This window comes from Tetrahymena thermophila, assembly GCF_000189635.1.
Source record: "Tetrahymena thermophila SB210 genomic scaffold scf_8254811, whole genome shotgun sequence".
In the NCBI taxonomy this organism is placed as follows: Eukaryota; Ciliophora; class Oligohymenophorea; order Hymenostomatida; family Tetrahymenidae; genus Tetrahymena; species Tetrahymena thermophila.
The window spans coordinates 1,160,892-1,176,374 of NW_002476567.1; the positions used below are offsets into that span (position 1 = coordinate 1,160,892).

At 21.6% G+C, this 15,483-nt stretch overlaps 6 protein-coding genes across 6 annotated transcripts; 1 reads left to right on the plus strand and 5 right to left on the minus strand. All coding sequences in view use genetic code 6, as the record gives it.

Annotated features, from left to right (window-relative positions):
- Nucleotides 1-1,162: 1,162 nt before the first annotated feature.
- On the minus strand, nt 1,163-5,091 carry TTHERM_00058360 (transmembrane protein, putative; the record flags this gene model as incomplete). Its single annotated transcript, XM_001007569.2, has 4 exons — nt 1,163-3,780; nt 4,146-4,446; nt 4,674-4,931; nt 5,005-5,091. 4 exons carry the CDS (start codon nt 5,089-5,091, stop codon nt 1,163-1,165), a joined length of 3,264 nt encoding a protein of 1,087 aa, XP_001007569.2.
- A 1,149-nt stretch (nt 5,092-6,240) lies between these two features.
- On the plus strand, nt 6,241-6,531 carry TTHERM_00058350 (hypothetical protein; the record flags this gene model as incomplete). The annotated part of the gene is made up of 1 exon (XM_001007568.1): nt 6,241-6,531. One exon carries the CDS (start codon nt 6,241-6,243, stop codon nt 6,529-6,531), a length of 291 nt encoding a protein of 96 aa, XP_001007568.1.
- Nucleotides 6,532-7,221: 690 nt separating this feature from the next.
- On the minus strand, nt 7,222-7,841 carry TTHERM_00058340 (hypothetical protein; the record flags this gene model as incomplete). Its single annotated transcript, XM_001007567.1, has 2 exons — nt 7,222-7,310; nt 7,745-7,841. 2 exons carry the CDS (start codon nt 7,839-7,841, stop codon nt 7,222-7,224), a joined length of 186 nt encoding a protein of 61 aa, XP_001007567.1.
- A 2,385-nt stretch (nt 7,842-10,226) lies between these two features.
- TTHERM_000058329 (transmembrane protein, putative) lies at nt 10,227-10,643 on the minus strand (the record flags this gene model as incomplete). The annotated part of the gene is made up of 1 exon (XM_012795504.1): nt 10,227-10,643. The coding sequence occupies exon 1, from the start codon at nt 10,551-10,553 to the stop codon at nt 10,227-10,229; it is 327 nt and encodes a 108-aa protein (XP_012650958.1). The 5' UTR covers nt 10,554-10,643.
- Nucleotides 10,644-11,433: 790 nt separating this feature from the next.
- Nucleotides 11,434-12,930, minus strand: TTHERM_00058330 (transmembrane protein, putative; the record flags this gene model as incomplete). Its single annotated transcript, XM_001007566.2, has 1 exon — nt 11,434-12,930. One exon carries the CDS (start codon nt 12,928-12,930, stop codon nt 11,434-11,436), a length of 1,497 nt encoding a protein of 498 aa, XP_001007566.2.
- Nucleotides 12,931-13,796: 866 nt separating this feature from the next.
- On the minus strand, nt 13,797-15,239 carry TTHERM_000058309 (transmembrane protein, putative; the record flags this gene model as incomplete). The annotated part of the gene is made up of 1 exon (XM_012795503.1): nt 13,797-15,239. One exon carries the CDS (start codon nt 15,237-15,239, stop codon nt 13,797-13,799), a length of 1,443 nt encoding a protein of 480 aa, XP_012650957.1.
- Between the last annotated feature and the right edge of the window lie 244 nt (nt 15,240-15,483).

Genomic DNA, 15,483 nt, shown 5'->3' on the forward strand with positions numbered 1-15,483 from the left:
ATATATCCTTTTAACAAATAAGCAACTAAAAAACACTTATACATTCATATAAAAAGACACTCATTCATATATGCATGCATGCAAACAAGCAAGCAAGCAAGCAAACAAACAAACACACAAACAAATTTGATTTAATTTTTACTTAAATAATCTAAAAGAAACTGATAGATTTCTTAATTAAGCACTCCTTTAAGATTAATTTTCAATATTTCTTAAAACAATAATGAATCATTGATTGGATATGAATAGATTTTAGACCTCTATTATATAATCAATACATTTAGACTATTAATTTAAATGAAATTCCTATAATTAGTCTATACATTTAGTCTTTATATATATAGCTGAATTTAAAATAATGAATAAAAAGGAAGAAAGAAGAATTTATTTTACCCTCTTATAAATTGCAACCTAGAAGAATAATAATAAACAAAAAAAATCACTTTTAATATGGATTTGTTTTTCATATTCAGTAAAATTATAATTTTTTCAAACAACAAGTAATTGTCCAAAAAAAAAAATATTTTTTAAATAATTTCAGTTAAAAATATATATAAATTAAAATTATTTAAAATATTGTCTATTAAAGGGGTTTTATTTGTTTTAAACTAGATTAAAAAAAATTAATATTATTCAATTTAGATTAGCTTGTCATTTTGAGAAAAGTTATAAATTTTTTAAAACAACATGAATGTGTCCAAAAAATATATTTAGGAAAAATTAAACTATTTGAAGTTTGTCAAATAATTCACTAAATACTTCTTTTTATAAAATATTTTTTTAACAACTTTAAATAAGATTAAAAGGGGTTAATTTATTTAAAACATATTTGACTGAAAAAGTATTTATTTCTTTTAAACTAGAAATAGGGTAAGTACTATTGAATTAAGATTTCTTTATCATTTAAAGTGAATTTTTAATTTTTTAAAGCAATAAGAACTATGTTATTCTAAAAATATTTTTTAATTAATTTAAGTTAAAAATATTTAACAAAATTTAAACTATTTAAAACTTTTTTAGCTCAAAGAGTATTTATCAATTTAAAAATAAATCAAAAATATAATTATAATATATTTATTCATTTTACTTTATTACTTTAAATGTATTTGCAATAAATATATGAACAAATGTTTATTTTTTTAGCAAATGCTATTTATTAAATTCAAATTTATTACTGAATTTCCTCTGATTAGACTATGTCCCAAAACGATTTTGGTAACTTTTTGGAAATATAGAGAGAATCTTCCATATGTTCCTCCATTTTTTACTCATTTCCACTAGAAAACGTTATATATGAGCCAATATCAAAGTCTCCATCAAATGATTAAATATTTTCCTTTATTCTTTCAATAGCTTGCTGCTTAAATTCGTCTAGAGGGATTTTCTTTTTACTAAATACACTCTCGTTGGAATTAAATTTACTTCTTTAAGCACTTTTCTTTCTAATAACATCTTAGGATTTACCATTAGGAAAAGTAATATTTAAATTAGCTGCTCCTTGCTGAAAGAAATTGCTTTTTCGATGTTTCGTACTTTAATTATCTGATGAAAATTAAGGTGCTAAATTTAAATTAATTTTATTTAGTAGTTAGACCCCGTTTGTCTGTTTGACACTATTTTCTACATTAAAACCTGATGTTGGCTGCATCATGATATTGGTTTAAGTAGTCTAAATATTTGTTGCTGAAGGAATCTGCTCTATTACATCTATATTTTCAAATATATCAAACTAAAACAAATTCAAACTTGAATCATATTCAGGCATATAAGGTCCTAGCCTCATTATGTTGAAATATATATTTCTAATTTCCATCTCCCTAATTGTTAAATCACAAGTTCCATTTATGCACATATTTTTTGACATGAAAGAAGTGAATTTCTCAGGTCCCGCTATTTTGTTTGTGTAAGAAATTGGGATACAAGTATCAGATATATTTCTTACTTTAGGGGAGTTTATTATGTTTAGGGAATTTTCAGGTTGTAGATTTATACTACCAAAATTTTAAACTGAAAAGCTAATAGAAGTAAAATGGGGTTGCTCATTTATTGATATGTTTAAAAGAATTTCAATCTATTTATCATATTCTAAATTATGAATTTGTTATTGATATTTATACAATTACTTTGTCTTATTTGGCAAAACTGTCTAATTCAGTTAATCTGTTAGAATCATAAAAGTATTACTGTGATTGCGTATGGGATTATTGAATTAAGCATCTAATTCTTTTTTTCTATAAAAGTAGGAACTAATAATAGATATTAAAATATACTTGAGTCTTCTTATATCAGTCTTTAGCTCTTTGTCTTAAAGTTCCTAAGTTTAATAAGTCACTTTGAGGTTAGGAAAAAGTTATTTTAGGAATTACTCTAATTTTCTTAATTATAGCGAATTAGGTTTAACAATTAATTTTTTAAAATGTGATTTTTCATTTGAAAGTATGATGTAATCAAGCAAAGAATACGTATTGTTAAGCAAGCAGCTTAGACCCAATTTTAAACTAGATATTTTATAATCAATCTCATCATTTTCAATCAATTATATTGAATCTCCTTCATAATAGCTGTTATTAAATGATGACTTTTTAAGAATTTTATTATTCTAATTATTATTTTATTGATATAACTTCTAGCTTCTATATTCGCTAGCAATATCACTTAATTCATCTTTTTCTTTAAAATCTGAAATTCTCTAAGAAAATTAGCTAATGAGGGGTTCTGATTGAGGAGGTAATAATAACTAATTAGTTTTTTAATAAATCGATGTTGAAATATTTTTTTATTGTAATATAAAATTCTATTGTTAATTATAATATTTAATTTATTCATCTTGCTATTTTGAGTTTTGTTATAATTACTTTATTTCTTTTTTTAAGTTAGCTTTATTAAGATAAATATCTGCTGATAACGGGGATTAATTATTGTTATCATTTCCCTCAAGCTTTATATTTTTGCTATCTTTTTCATCTTTATTTTCAACACAATTTTGTTAGCTATAATTTTCACTCGCTGCTTAAAATGTGATCTAATCTTGCACATTTAAGAAAGTATTATTTACTGGGGTATTAGCATTCTACTTATTTGTTTGATTTTATTCCCTTTAATCGTAAAAGCTTCTCTATTTCTTATAAGTTATGAAACCATTTAATTAGACTTCTTCGTTTGATACCCTTCTTTAGTTTTACTAATTAATTGAGTTTGTCTCATTTTTTTAAGATGAAAATCTAGATGAAGTTATCTAGCTTATTATTTTGACTACTTTGTCTCTGATTTCATTTATACTTTTTATGTAAATAAGATCATTCTTTGTCGATTTTATTTTTAAATTTGATAGGTTTGTTTGAGATGAAACATCCTACATAGATAATATAATAAATGGATAATCTAACTCCAGAGTTCCTGCTTTTATTTTCATTCTTTTTATTTCTCCTTAACACTTTGGATTCTCATATGTAACATACAACACATCATGCTTTGCATATTTTATAGAAGTGCTTCCGTCAATATTTTACTGTGTAACCTTCTTCGATTCTTATTAATTCGTATCTTACTAAGAAGATCCTGATTAGGACTAAATTTAATTTGGTATTTTTCCTGCTTTCCTCTTTTTTAAGTTTGATTAAAGGTAGTGTTTTAAAAGTAGGTAATCCTTGAGTGTATTCTTTTCATTTGAAAGCAAAAAGCTTATTTTCGATTTGCTTAAATCAATCTTTACGGTCTAACTAAATTCTTCAAAGGAATCATCATCATAAATCTTTAGCTTTCTCGCTTGATAATTACAATCTAATTTGTTAAAAAATATAAGCTTATAGAAAAATTAAGGAATAAACTAAAAGCATGAAAAGAAAATTTTTGAAATTTAAATCAATCAAATCTTAATCACATGATAAGTAAGTCCTTGAAACAAATAAAAAAATTAGAAAAATATTCTATAATTTTCAATATCTTGATAACAAATTTAAAAACAATTTTTATCCATAAGATTTCTAAATTGGTGAATATTTTTTTAAAGCCTAACGATTAAATAGTTTTTAATAAATGAAAAACCATATAAAAATAAATATTCATCCATTATATTTCTAAAAGTAAATTCCATAATAATACAAAACATTAAAATAAAAAAATTATATAATTTAAATATTTTTTACCTTAGACACAAACTTTACAAGTTACTTTATCGTATTTAGTTAAAACGACTGTGTTTTAAAATAAATTATCAGTGCATAAATTCCATTATTCTGCTTTTTTTTTCTCGAAGAATGTCTATCTCTCTTATCTTTGTTGCAAATACTTAAAGGTCGAGTTAATAAAAATAATTTAAAATGCATCCAGTAGGTTCAGATAACTAAGTGTCTGCATCATGTATCTCAACATGGCCTAACATATAATCATTGTTATAGCATCAAAATAAAACGATTAACTACTCAGTAGAAATAAAGATGATACTGCCTAATATTGTATATTTTCAAAATAAAAATCAAAAATCAATCATATTTAAATCTTTATTATTCAATTCTTTAACCTATTTTCACTTTTGCCTTTAAATTTAAACACTATAAATATTCTAAAATAACTTATTTCTCATGCAGAGACATATAAATATTTGTCAGTATTAATTTGAAAATATTGAGTTGAAGAAATAAATCATATTATTTAATAAAAAAGATGCAATTTACTTGACCATTTATAAAGATTTCGCCAGCAGATATCTATCCTTCTCTTTCTTTGATATATATTAAATAAGAAAACTACGTCGCTAATATTATAAGTATGTTTGTATAATAAACAAGTATCTTTTTTTAGTGCACTAAAATTATAAAAATCAAAAGCATTATTGTATACAAAATGAGATTCAAATCAAATCCATCCACTCCTAAATATATAGAATTCATAATTGTATAGTAGATAGCAATTGCAAGTTATAGCTTGTATTTCTATTTTATAATTGTTAATAAACATAATTTGAAAAAACTTAAAGATGGCTTTTATTTTATTGTAAAAACTTACTTTTATAGCATCTTTCTCATTAAACTCTTTTTCATAGCTAGAATTAAAATATCTAAGAGTGTATTTGTTTAAGTTATACTTTTTCATAATATAAAAATGCTTGGCTGTTCCTAAAAAAATTCTATATACTTGCAAACTTATTTGTTAACCTTCAATTTGTTATTCCTATCTTTTAGTTATAAATAATCTTTCTTCAAACAAATATAAATGCTAATAGATATTAAACAATATAAGCATTAATTATTATAATATTGCTAAAAAGTTGAATTTTCTATCTACTAATAACCCGATTAATAGAAAATAACTATATGCAGATACATATTAAACGCCATAATTAAAAAATCTTTTTTGAGAAATTGCAGTAATAAATGCACTTTTTCTATCTTCTTATAATTAAGGAATTATTTACAAATATTATTGAATTATATTTCATTTTTTGCTTCTAACTTTACTGATTTATAAAGTTTTACCTTAAAATATGTATTTTTTTAATATAGACTTAATGCTGTAAAAATGTAATTAATTTTAGATTTATTTATATTTAATTAAACTATAATTTGAAATTTATCAAGATATTTTTTTCATTTTGTAAATTTTTTGGTGCAATTCTGAAAAAAAACAAACATGCTTCTCGTTAATTTTATATTTTTCATTATTTTTAAAAATTATTTACAAAAAAATAAATTAAAAATATGACGCATATAAAAATATGTACCTAGTATCATGGCTATTTAAGTAAAAAAATGCTTTATAAATTGTTTTTAAAACTGTGGGATCATAAAATAATTTTTTTTATTTTTATACCAAACAAATTGTTTAAAAAAAAAAGATCTTATATTTATAGTTTTCTTAACTAATATCATTTTTTAAATATATAAAAAATATAAATTGATATTTTTAAAAATAAATGAGCATCAAGTTTGTTAAATCTGATACTATTATTTAATCCTTTCTTCTATTTCATCAAATTCAATATTTCTTAAATATTTCTTATTATAGATTAAACTTGAAAATATTATTAATGTTTGAAAACTATAAGATAATTTAGCATTAACATCAATTATTTATATAAATGATGGAAGATCCTATATAAATCCTAATAAACCAAGTCCTATGCATTTTATTGAACACTTTTCATCTTGCAAGCAATAATTTATTTGAAATGAGATAGTTGCACTCAAAAGAAATATTACCCCTTAGTAGATTAAAAGTAGCTAAAAGAAAATTATTAGAAAAATGAATGGTAGATATTCGTTAATTATCAAAACTATTGATGCAAGCAAATACACTGCTAACGAAATTATCATCACTATTTTTAGGATTAAATATTAAGTACTGATGAACTATCTAGAAGAGTTGATTCGTTTAAATAAGAAATAAATAAAGAAAAAACAACATATGTGTTAAGAATTCAAAAAAAATGTGTAATATTTTTCACTTATCATCCAATCTCCTTGCCTTTGTTTAAGGATATCAAGAAGCTATTAAGGTGAATTATATCCAATAAGATCTCCCACAAGTATTTGAACAACCAAAAAAACCATATTTTTATTAAAATAATAGTAAAATATGCTTTTTATTTTCAGTCCAACGCCTTAATGCCTAAGAAATACTTAATAAGCAAGTTGATCTTTCTTTACATTTTCTATTTTATTATAGGCTTAAAATATAATAACACCTGTAACTATATTAACAAATAAGCAAATGGTGATCATATATACATAAAGTTACTTTTGCATTTAAATAAGCTCTTATAATAATACAAATAAGCATTTTGAAGCATACGAACCAATAACAACAAAGAGCACAGCTTAATTAAATCTAACGCTTAAAGCATAGGATGAATTATAAATAATAAAAGTTCCAGCTATGTAATTATTAACAAAAGAACAAATAGCCAATATACTTCCTAAAAGATAAATATTATCTAAATCTCCGCATATCTAAATTATATTTAAAGACATAGCTAGGATAGAAATAAACCAAGTAAAAATCCAACTCGTTTATACAGAAATTAAATCATTTAAAAATCCAATAGTTAATTGACTAAACATATTCCCAAAAATAAATTATACTATAAAAACTAAGTTTGAGTTTGTTATTAGCTTCTGATTATAATCTGAAATAGCGTAATTAGTTAATGAAATACTAAATTTAGACAAAATCAAGGACACTAGGATAATTAAATTATAGTTCTTTTTTATTTAAAATATGGTTTCATTTGCTTACTAAAGATCTGGCATAAGAAGAAGCTTTAAATCCTATTTTCTCATTTTATTTTGCTTAAGTTACACCATTTTAATGAACTATATATATTCAAAGGATAATTTATTCTTTTAGTTTTAATAAGATTTTTAAATTACTTCTTTGTATTTGCAAATTCTTGCAAGATATTTTAATTAAATCTTGAATTAAAAGATATAATAAAATTAAAAAATAGAAAAAAATTAGTCTCTTATTTACTTAGATTAATTGATTTATTAATGAAGAAAATTAATTTAGTTACTTAATAATATTTATGGTAAATATTTATTAATTAAAAGTAGCTTCTAACATATTAGAATGATATATTTTTAATAATTTAATCAATAGCTCAAATAGAATCCAATTATTTTTTTTACTTTATTAATAAGCAAAAATATCAACAAAATCAAATTATTAGATAACCTTTTTGACAAACAGTCATAAATTAAAAATTGCTTAGAATAAAATGAAATATATGTAATAATTTGATTAATACCTGAATCATAATCAAATGTTATTGACTTAAACTAAGCTGCCTTTAATACTAATTTAGCTTCATTTTTGTATTATAAATGAGCTTGAGAATTCACCATTTTCTAAGCATTATTTAAAAGATAATTTGTTATTTTAGTTTTCATAAAAATGATAAATTTGGTTTTCTTTTTTTTTTAATTTACAAATTTTTCAATATATTTTAAATTATATCTTGTTAAAAAGAAATATATGATAAATTTAAAAATGGGAAAAAAATAAATCTCTTATTACTTAGACTAATTTATTTATTCAATTTAGAAAATTAGATAATTTAATAATCTTTATGGTAAATAGTTATTAATTAAAAATTATTTATTGTATATTAGAATTTAATAAATTTAATACTATTACTAATTGATATATAATAACCATATAATATGTATTCATCAATAATTAAATTATATTTTGTTATATTATAAATAAATAAATGTTTCATTAATATATATCCTCTATTAAAGTTGTAGATCTGTTATTATTTTATTATTCATCTATTTTTTGGAGAAGCTTATTTTCTAAATCATTAAACCTTCTATTCTATAAATAATAAAAACTATACAATATACATAAGACTCCTGCCAAACAAAGTAAAAGTGAAAATATTTTAGGCTCAATTTGAATCTCATAAAAAATTTCTGTTACATCTTAAAATACTCCAAAAAATGAAAGTCCTATACATTTTATTGAATACTTTTCAGATTAAAGACTTATCAGCAACTAATTACATAATACATGACTTAACAAGTATCCAATAGCTTTAACAGCTAAGATAATGCAAGATACTACTGAAAGAAAAGAAAATGCAAATTTATCTTAAAACTATATTAAAAGTGTTTATAGAATTTGAATTATTGTCAAAATGATAATTAAATTCCTTAATACCATAAAGGAAGATGTGATTATTTATCTTTACTTATTAATAATATAAATTAAAGGTGTAGCTATAAATATCACTGAGAGATAAAATATCAATTTTAAAGCATTATCCATTTTATAATTTTTGAAATTGTAATTATTTTCTATTACATTCTTCAAAAATTTCACATTGTTCATTGATGAAATTGCCATCATCGTAATTAAAATTACAGATAAATAAATAATATTTTAATTCCAATAATATCTAAAAATTATCTTTAAAGTGAGACCTACTCCTCTGTATTTTAAAGCATGCTAATAATTTTATGATTTTTATCTAACATTTTCTACTTGACTATACAAATGAGTAATCAAAACTCCTCCTATCAAATTTATAAGTAAACAGAAGCATATTATGCTTAAAAAAACATATGTTTTTGCATGTTGTTTTTCAATAAAAAACCATTAATATAGCAAGGCAATTGTATATGGAATAAAACTACCTATGCTAACGAAAAGTGATTAGTAATTGAATCTTTTTCTGATGTAATAAGATGAATCATATAATATGTATGTTCCACATATGTAATTACAATTAAAACTAAAATTTAAAAGATAATTTGCTAATAAACTTGTTTAATAATTTTCAATAAATGAAGAAGCAATTTAGATCATTATCGATAAAACACAAATTATCTAAGTAAATAACCAAGATGTCTTTAAGGATATTAAATCAACTGTAAATCCAATAAATGTTTAAGCTAAAATATTGATTGTAAAATATGTTATAATTTGATAATCCTCATAATTTACCTGTTTATATTAGCTTTCATTTTATAGATTAAGACATAATACTATTCCAAATTTACTTAAGATGCAACCAATTAGAATAAGATGTAAATATTTCTTTTTGATTAATTCAATTTCTAACTAAATTTTATCTTGAATTGGCGGAATTTCTATTAGACTTCTATCTTATTGCTTTAAATTATTTTAATTTACTTAAATTATCAAGTTATTTTTTAATACTTCCATTTCTAGCTTTGTTTTACGCAAATTTATTAATTATTATTTTATCTTATTAATTATTCTTCAAATTTACAAATGGTATTTCTCTTGCATTTACAATTAAATTAAGCTTTGATATCTAAACTATAAAGCCAATTAATTATCTTTTCAACAAAAAGTAAAGCTTTATTAATTTATTTATCTGTTTGGTATATGTTATAAGATATTTACATTTAATAAAAGTATCTTCAATAACAATTATAAAATTAGTGTAAGCAATTCTGAATAAGCAGGGTTAAAATAATTAATTTTTTTTAAAAATATTTAATAACGATACATAAATCATTGTAAAATTTTTGAAAATTATACTCAATTCTATCTTTTTTACCCCCTTTTATTTCAGCTTTATAAAAAATAAAAAAAAACTTAAGGTAATTTTATCTAAAATATAAAGTATTTAATTAGGATATTCGAATTTATATAATTTAATATTTTTTGTTTAGTTTAATGATGAGAAGAAATTTAAAAATTAAAAAAAAACATTATGTATGTTTCAATTATTTCACAAAAAACATTCATTTTGATCAAAAATTAGATGCTATTTTTATAAATATTATAATAGGAAAATATATTATTTTAACAAGAATGTATGTTCTACTTCCTAAATAATATCTTAGATTCTCTATTTCACTAATTAAAACTTAATCGTAGTAATTTTCATCTAAAATTAGTTTTACACCTGAATCAATTTCTTCAATATCTCTTTAAATTAGTAATAAAATAATTGAATTTGTGAAAGTAATTGTGAATGGAATATAAACCATCATTTATTTTGGATCTTAATGTGATTGCAAGTAAAACTATATTGAAAATATCAAAAAAATCATAGCTATAATAGAAAAATAAAACATTGCATTTGATAGATTTATTATATTTTTAAATAGATCTCTCCAGTTGTCTATATCAACTTAATACTGAAATTCATATAAACTATCATAAAATCATCTAAAATACATATTGAAAAGTTCTGCTGATGAAAATAAAACAAATTTTCTCAAATTTATTTTGATTAAAAAAAGACTTAAAATATTGTAAGCAATTATTATTGTAATTAGTGATTTTTGTAATTCATTTACTTATCAAAAGTTTAAAATTAAAGTCATATTTTTCAGTGTAGAGGATTGTTGATATTGTCTTATGTTTAAAAATAGGTGAAAAAAGCCTGACATCAGTAATTAATTCATCAATCATATTTAAAATACTTATGAATTGTAAAATATAAGTTATTTATTCAAAAGATTAGTTTTCATAATTAAAAAATAGAAAAATGCGGTTTTGATAGAAAATAAAAATAAACTTTCTCAAATTTTATTAAAAAACTATTGCTATTCCAGGTACGAATATTTGATAAACTGATACGCATTAAATTAATTTTAATACTTGGATTAGCTTTATTTTAAAATCAAGAAATTGAAAAAATATTTTAAAAAATAAGTAAGGACACTCATCAATAAAATTGATAAATTTAAAATAACTCCTATATATAAATATACTATAAAAAGCTCTCAAATATATTATTTAAATTTTTTAAAATAAATTTTTTTAATGCTTTAATTTTAAATAAAAAATAAAGTTTTCAATAATTTTAATTAGGCTATTCGAATTTATATAAGTAAATATTTTTTTTATAAGTAATATTTTATATTTTGTTTAATAATAAAAAATATTTTAAAAATTTTTAAAATATTATGTATGTATGTTTCAATTATCTCTCAAAAACATTCATTTCAATCAAAAATTAGATGCTATTTTTAAATATAGTATAATAGGAAAATATACTATTTTAACAAAAATTAATGGTCCACTTCCTAAATAATATCTTAGATTATCTATTTCACTAATTAAAACTTAATCGTAGCACTTTTCATCTGAAAATAGTTTTAGACCTTAATCGATTTCTTCAATATCGCTTTCAATTAATAATACAATAATTGAATTTATGAAAACAATTATGAATGGAATAAAAACCATCATTTATTTTGGATCTTAATGTGGTTGTAAGTAAAAGTATATTGACAATATCAAAAAAATCATAGCTATAATAGACAAGTAAAACATAGCGTTTGATAGATTTATTATGCTTCTAAATAGATCTCTCCAACTGTCTATATCAACTTAATACTAGCATTCATATGAACTATCATAAAATCGTCTAAAGTACATATCATATTAATCACTTTCTGGAATTAAACTTTCATGATTTCCTAATTCTATTCCATTTGATTTATAGAGGTCAGTAGAAAGAATAGGCTATTCAAAAACAGAATTGTAACGAAAATCCTATTCTTGGCATACATTTCTTATATCCATTGGATAGTACTTTACTAATATTTAGTTTTTGTCACCCAAACAAACTCCATCAATTGAGGATATTGTAAAGTCTACTATAGGTATTCCTTTTTTACTTCTATCAATAAACAATCTGTAATTAGAGCTAACTTACATGCTTTTTTCTTCATAATCTTAAGAAAGATTTAAATTTATTTATGTCTTATTATCAACAAATCTGATGTTAGTTATTGGGCATTTTTCATTTTTATCAATGCATATTATTCTGTCTTTAGAAAAACAGGGTCTGTTACTTGAAGATTCGCACTCATAAGTTTATGGACAATATTAATTCTTTTAAACACAAAAACTCAAATTATTGTTTATTTGACACTTTTTTTCTGTTTTTAAGCAAGTTTATTTGAGTTAAGGACATTACGTATTATCTGGCATACAAAATGCTAAGTTTTCTATGACACATCTCTCTCCTGCGCCCTACTTACAAATATCTTTTATCCTCATTTTAGTCTTTTATGCTTAAGAAGATATTTTTTTGCCACAAATTTTGAAAGGTATTTCTTTCTATATGCTATTGCTATCAACCTATGTAAATAAGTAGCTGTTGAGTGTCTTTGAGTTAATAGAAGGCAAATCTTAACAAATTTATTTTTTCATTTAGGTTTTGCATTAAGACATTTCATAGTACCTACTATCAGCACAAAAACATCCTCCCTTTAATCCAGGCCAGCTATAATTTATTAAAGACTCAAATTATTAAGGACAATCATTAAGTTAATTAACAATTTGTAAGTCATTTATTAATCCTTATGACCAATTTAAAGCTTCTACATAAAAATCATCCTACTCAGTGAAATGGAATGATGGTAGTATTCCTGTTATAAAAATAAGTGCCATGTATACAAGACAAAAGCCTTACATCAAAAAAATTTCATCTTCCATATTTGAAGCACTTTCTTTTTGTTCTACTAAAAGACTTTTAATTTATTTATTTAATTAAGATACATTATTGTTAATTTTTTATTTAAAAATTTTTATAAATTGAGAATATAAAAAATAAAATAAAATTTATCATATTATATTTGATAAAAGAATCTAAATTTTGATCTAAATTATTATTGTAATAGATATTTTTATTTCATTTATTTATCAAAACTTAAGCATAAAAGTGATATTTTTCAGTGTAGAGGAATGATGGTAGTATTCCTGTTATAAAAATATGTGGCATGATGACAAGACAAAAGCCTTACATCAGCACTTTAATAGTCACATTTAAAATACTAATCTATTCTAATAAAAAGATGTTTAATTTATTTATTTAAAATATTCGTTTTTGAAATGCTATAATTAAAATAACTTGAAAAATGTTGTTGATAACAAAAAAAAATAAATATATGAAAGATAAACTTTCTATATATAGAAAACAGCAAACTCTAAGACCGCCTAAAAATGAAAAATTTTTTTACACCTTTCAACCCCAATAATTGAATAAAAATATAAAAAAATTTTAAATATAAAGACTTTAAAAGAAATATTGCCGTTTATATATATTCAAATATACAAATTCATATTTACAAAAGTATAATATTAAACATCAAATCAATTACAAATCACTAAATTAGAAATTTGAAAGGATTTATCTGTACCTCGTGTTAAACAACACTTTCTAAAAAATTTTTGTTTTTATGTTTGTTTTCCTACTATTTATCATTTAAATTAAATAAATAATCAGGTAAGGATATTTAAAATTATTAATAATTATAAAGATATGTATAAAAGTGGTTTTAAATTGTTTTTTATCCATTAAATCAAGCATTAGAATTATCTACTGAAATTAAAGGCTCGCCCAATTTGCTTTAATTTAATTTTTAATCTATTAAATCAAATCTCCTATTCTATAAATAATAAAAGCTGTAAAGCAAGAATAAAATACCAACTAAGCTTAAAATAGAATTTAATATTATGGGATTTATGCTAAGGTAGTAGAAAATTTCAAATAGATTTTAGCAAATACCAAATATTCCTATTCCCATACACCTTATTGAAGATTTTTCTGATTGTAAACTTATCAGTAACTGATTACACAAAATAGAACTGAGAATAAAAGCAATTCCTTTGGTTATTAAAATTATTATCAACAATGGATATATTAAGTATAAATTTAATTTATTTTAGAAGTATAAAGTAGCAGTGAGTAGAATCTAAGCTATGGTTGTGATAACCATAAAGTTTCTAGTAATTTAATATGAAAATTAAATTACTTTTTTCCTTTTTTGTATCCTGTACATAATAATTATTCCTATCGTTATGGTAGATAAATAAAATAACATTTTTAGTAACTCTGCTAAATTATTTGAAAGGTTAATCTATTTATTTTATTATATATTAGTGATAGTGAATAAAACATTATTAACTGAAGACATACTTCTATAAGAGATCATAGTAATTGCTAAATATATAATATTTTCGTTCCAGTAATAGTTGAAAATAGCTCTTAAAGATATTGCCACTCCTCTACTCTGTAAATATTACTGATAGCTTTGAGACATTAATTTAATTTTATCAAGTTTATTATAAAATTAGGAGACTATGATATCTCCAATTAAATTAATTAATAAGCATACACAAATTACTTAGATTAAGTATTTTTGATTTATTTTATTAAGAATCGATAGCCAATCTAATATCAAGTATATTAAAAAACCCCCAAAACTTCCAATAAGTATGAAAAGAGACTGATATAAAAATCTTTTCTTGAGGTAGTAAGAAGAGTCATACAAAATATAAGTTCCACAAATATAATTGCATCCTTAACTGAATCTTATTAAAATATTTGCCACAATAATTATTTATGAATTTTAACTTTAAGACGCTAATATAAATATTAACATACCAATGATACAGACACATTATGTAAATCTCCATGATGAACTTAAGGATATCAAATCTACAGTGAAACCAAGAAGTCCTTAAGAAAAAAGAACACTAAAATACTAAATTATATTAAATTTATAAGATTAATTCTAGTCAATTACTTAGCTTTAGCTATAGCTGCATAGCTACTAGCATAAAATGATCCCAAATTTGCTTAAAATACATCCAATAAGAATCATTAAGATGTTTTTCTTCTTTATATTTTAAATTTATAGTTTTAAGTCATTTTCTATTTTTGGAATTACTAAAAGTTTCTTATTTCTTTTACTGAGTATATTTTTAGTTACATAGATGATTTCATTTGGCTCCTATACCATATCTACTACTCTATTTATATTCTTTACTTCTTTCTTTCTTTATTAATTTTTTGCTTTGTATTATCAAATAATACTCATATAAAAAAATAAAGATTACAAAATATTTTTGAAATAGAAATAAATTTAAAAATATATTTTTTTAAAGAGGAGATTCTAATTAAATGAATGATATTTTAATATTCAAAACATATTCTGAATAATTAGCAAAAAGTATTTTTCTTATTTTTAGAAAAATAGAATTAAA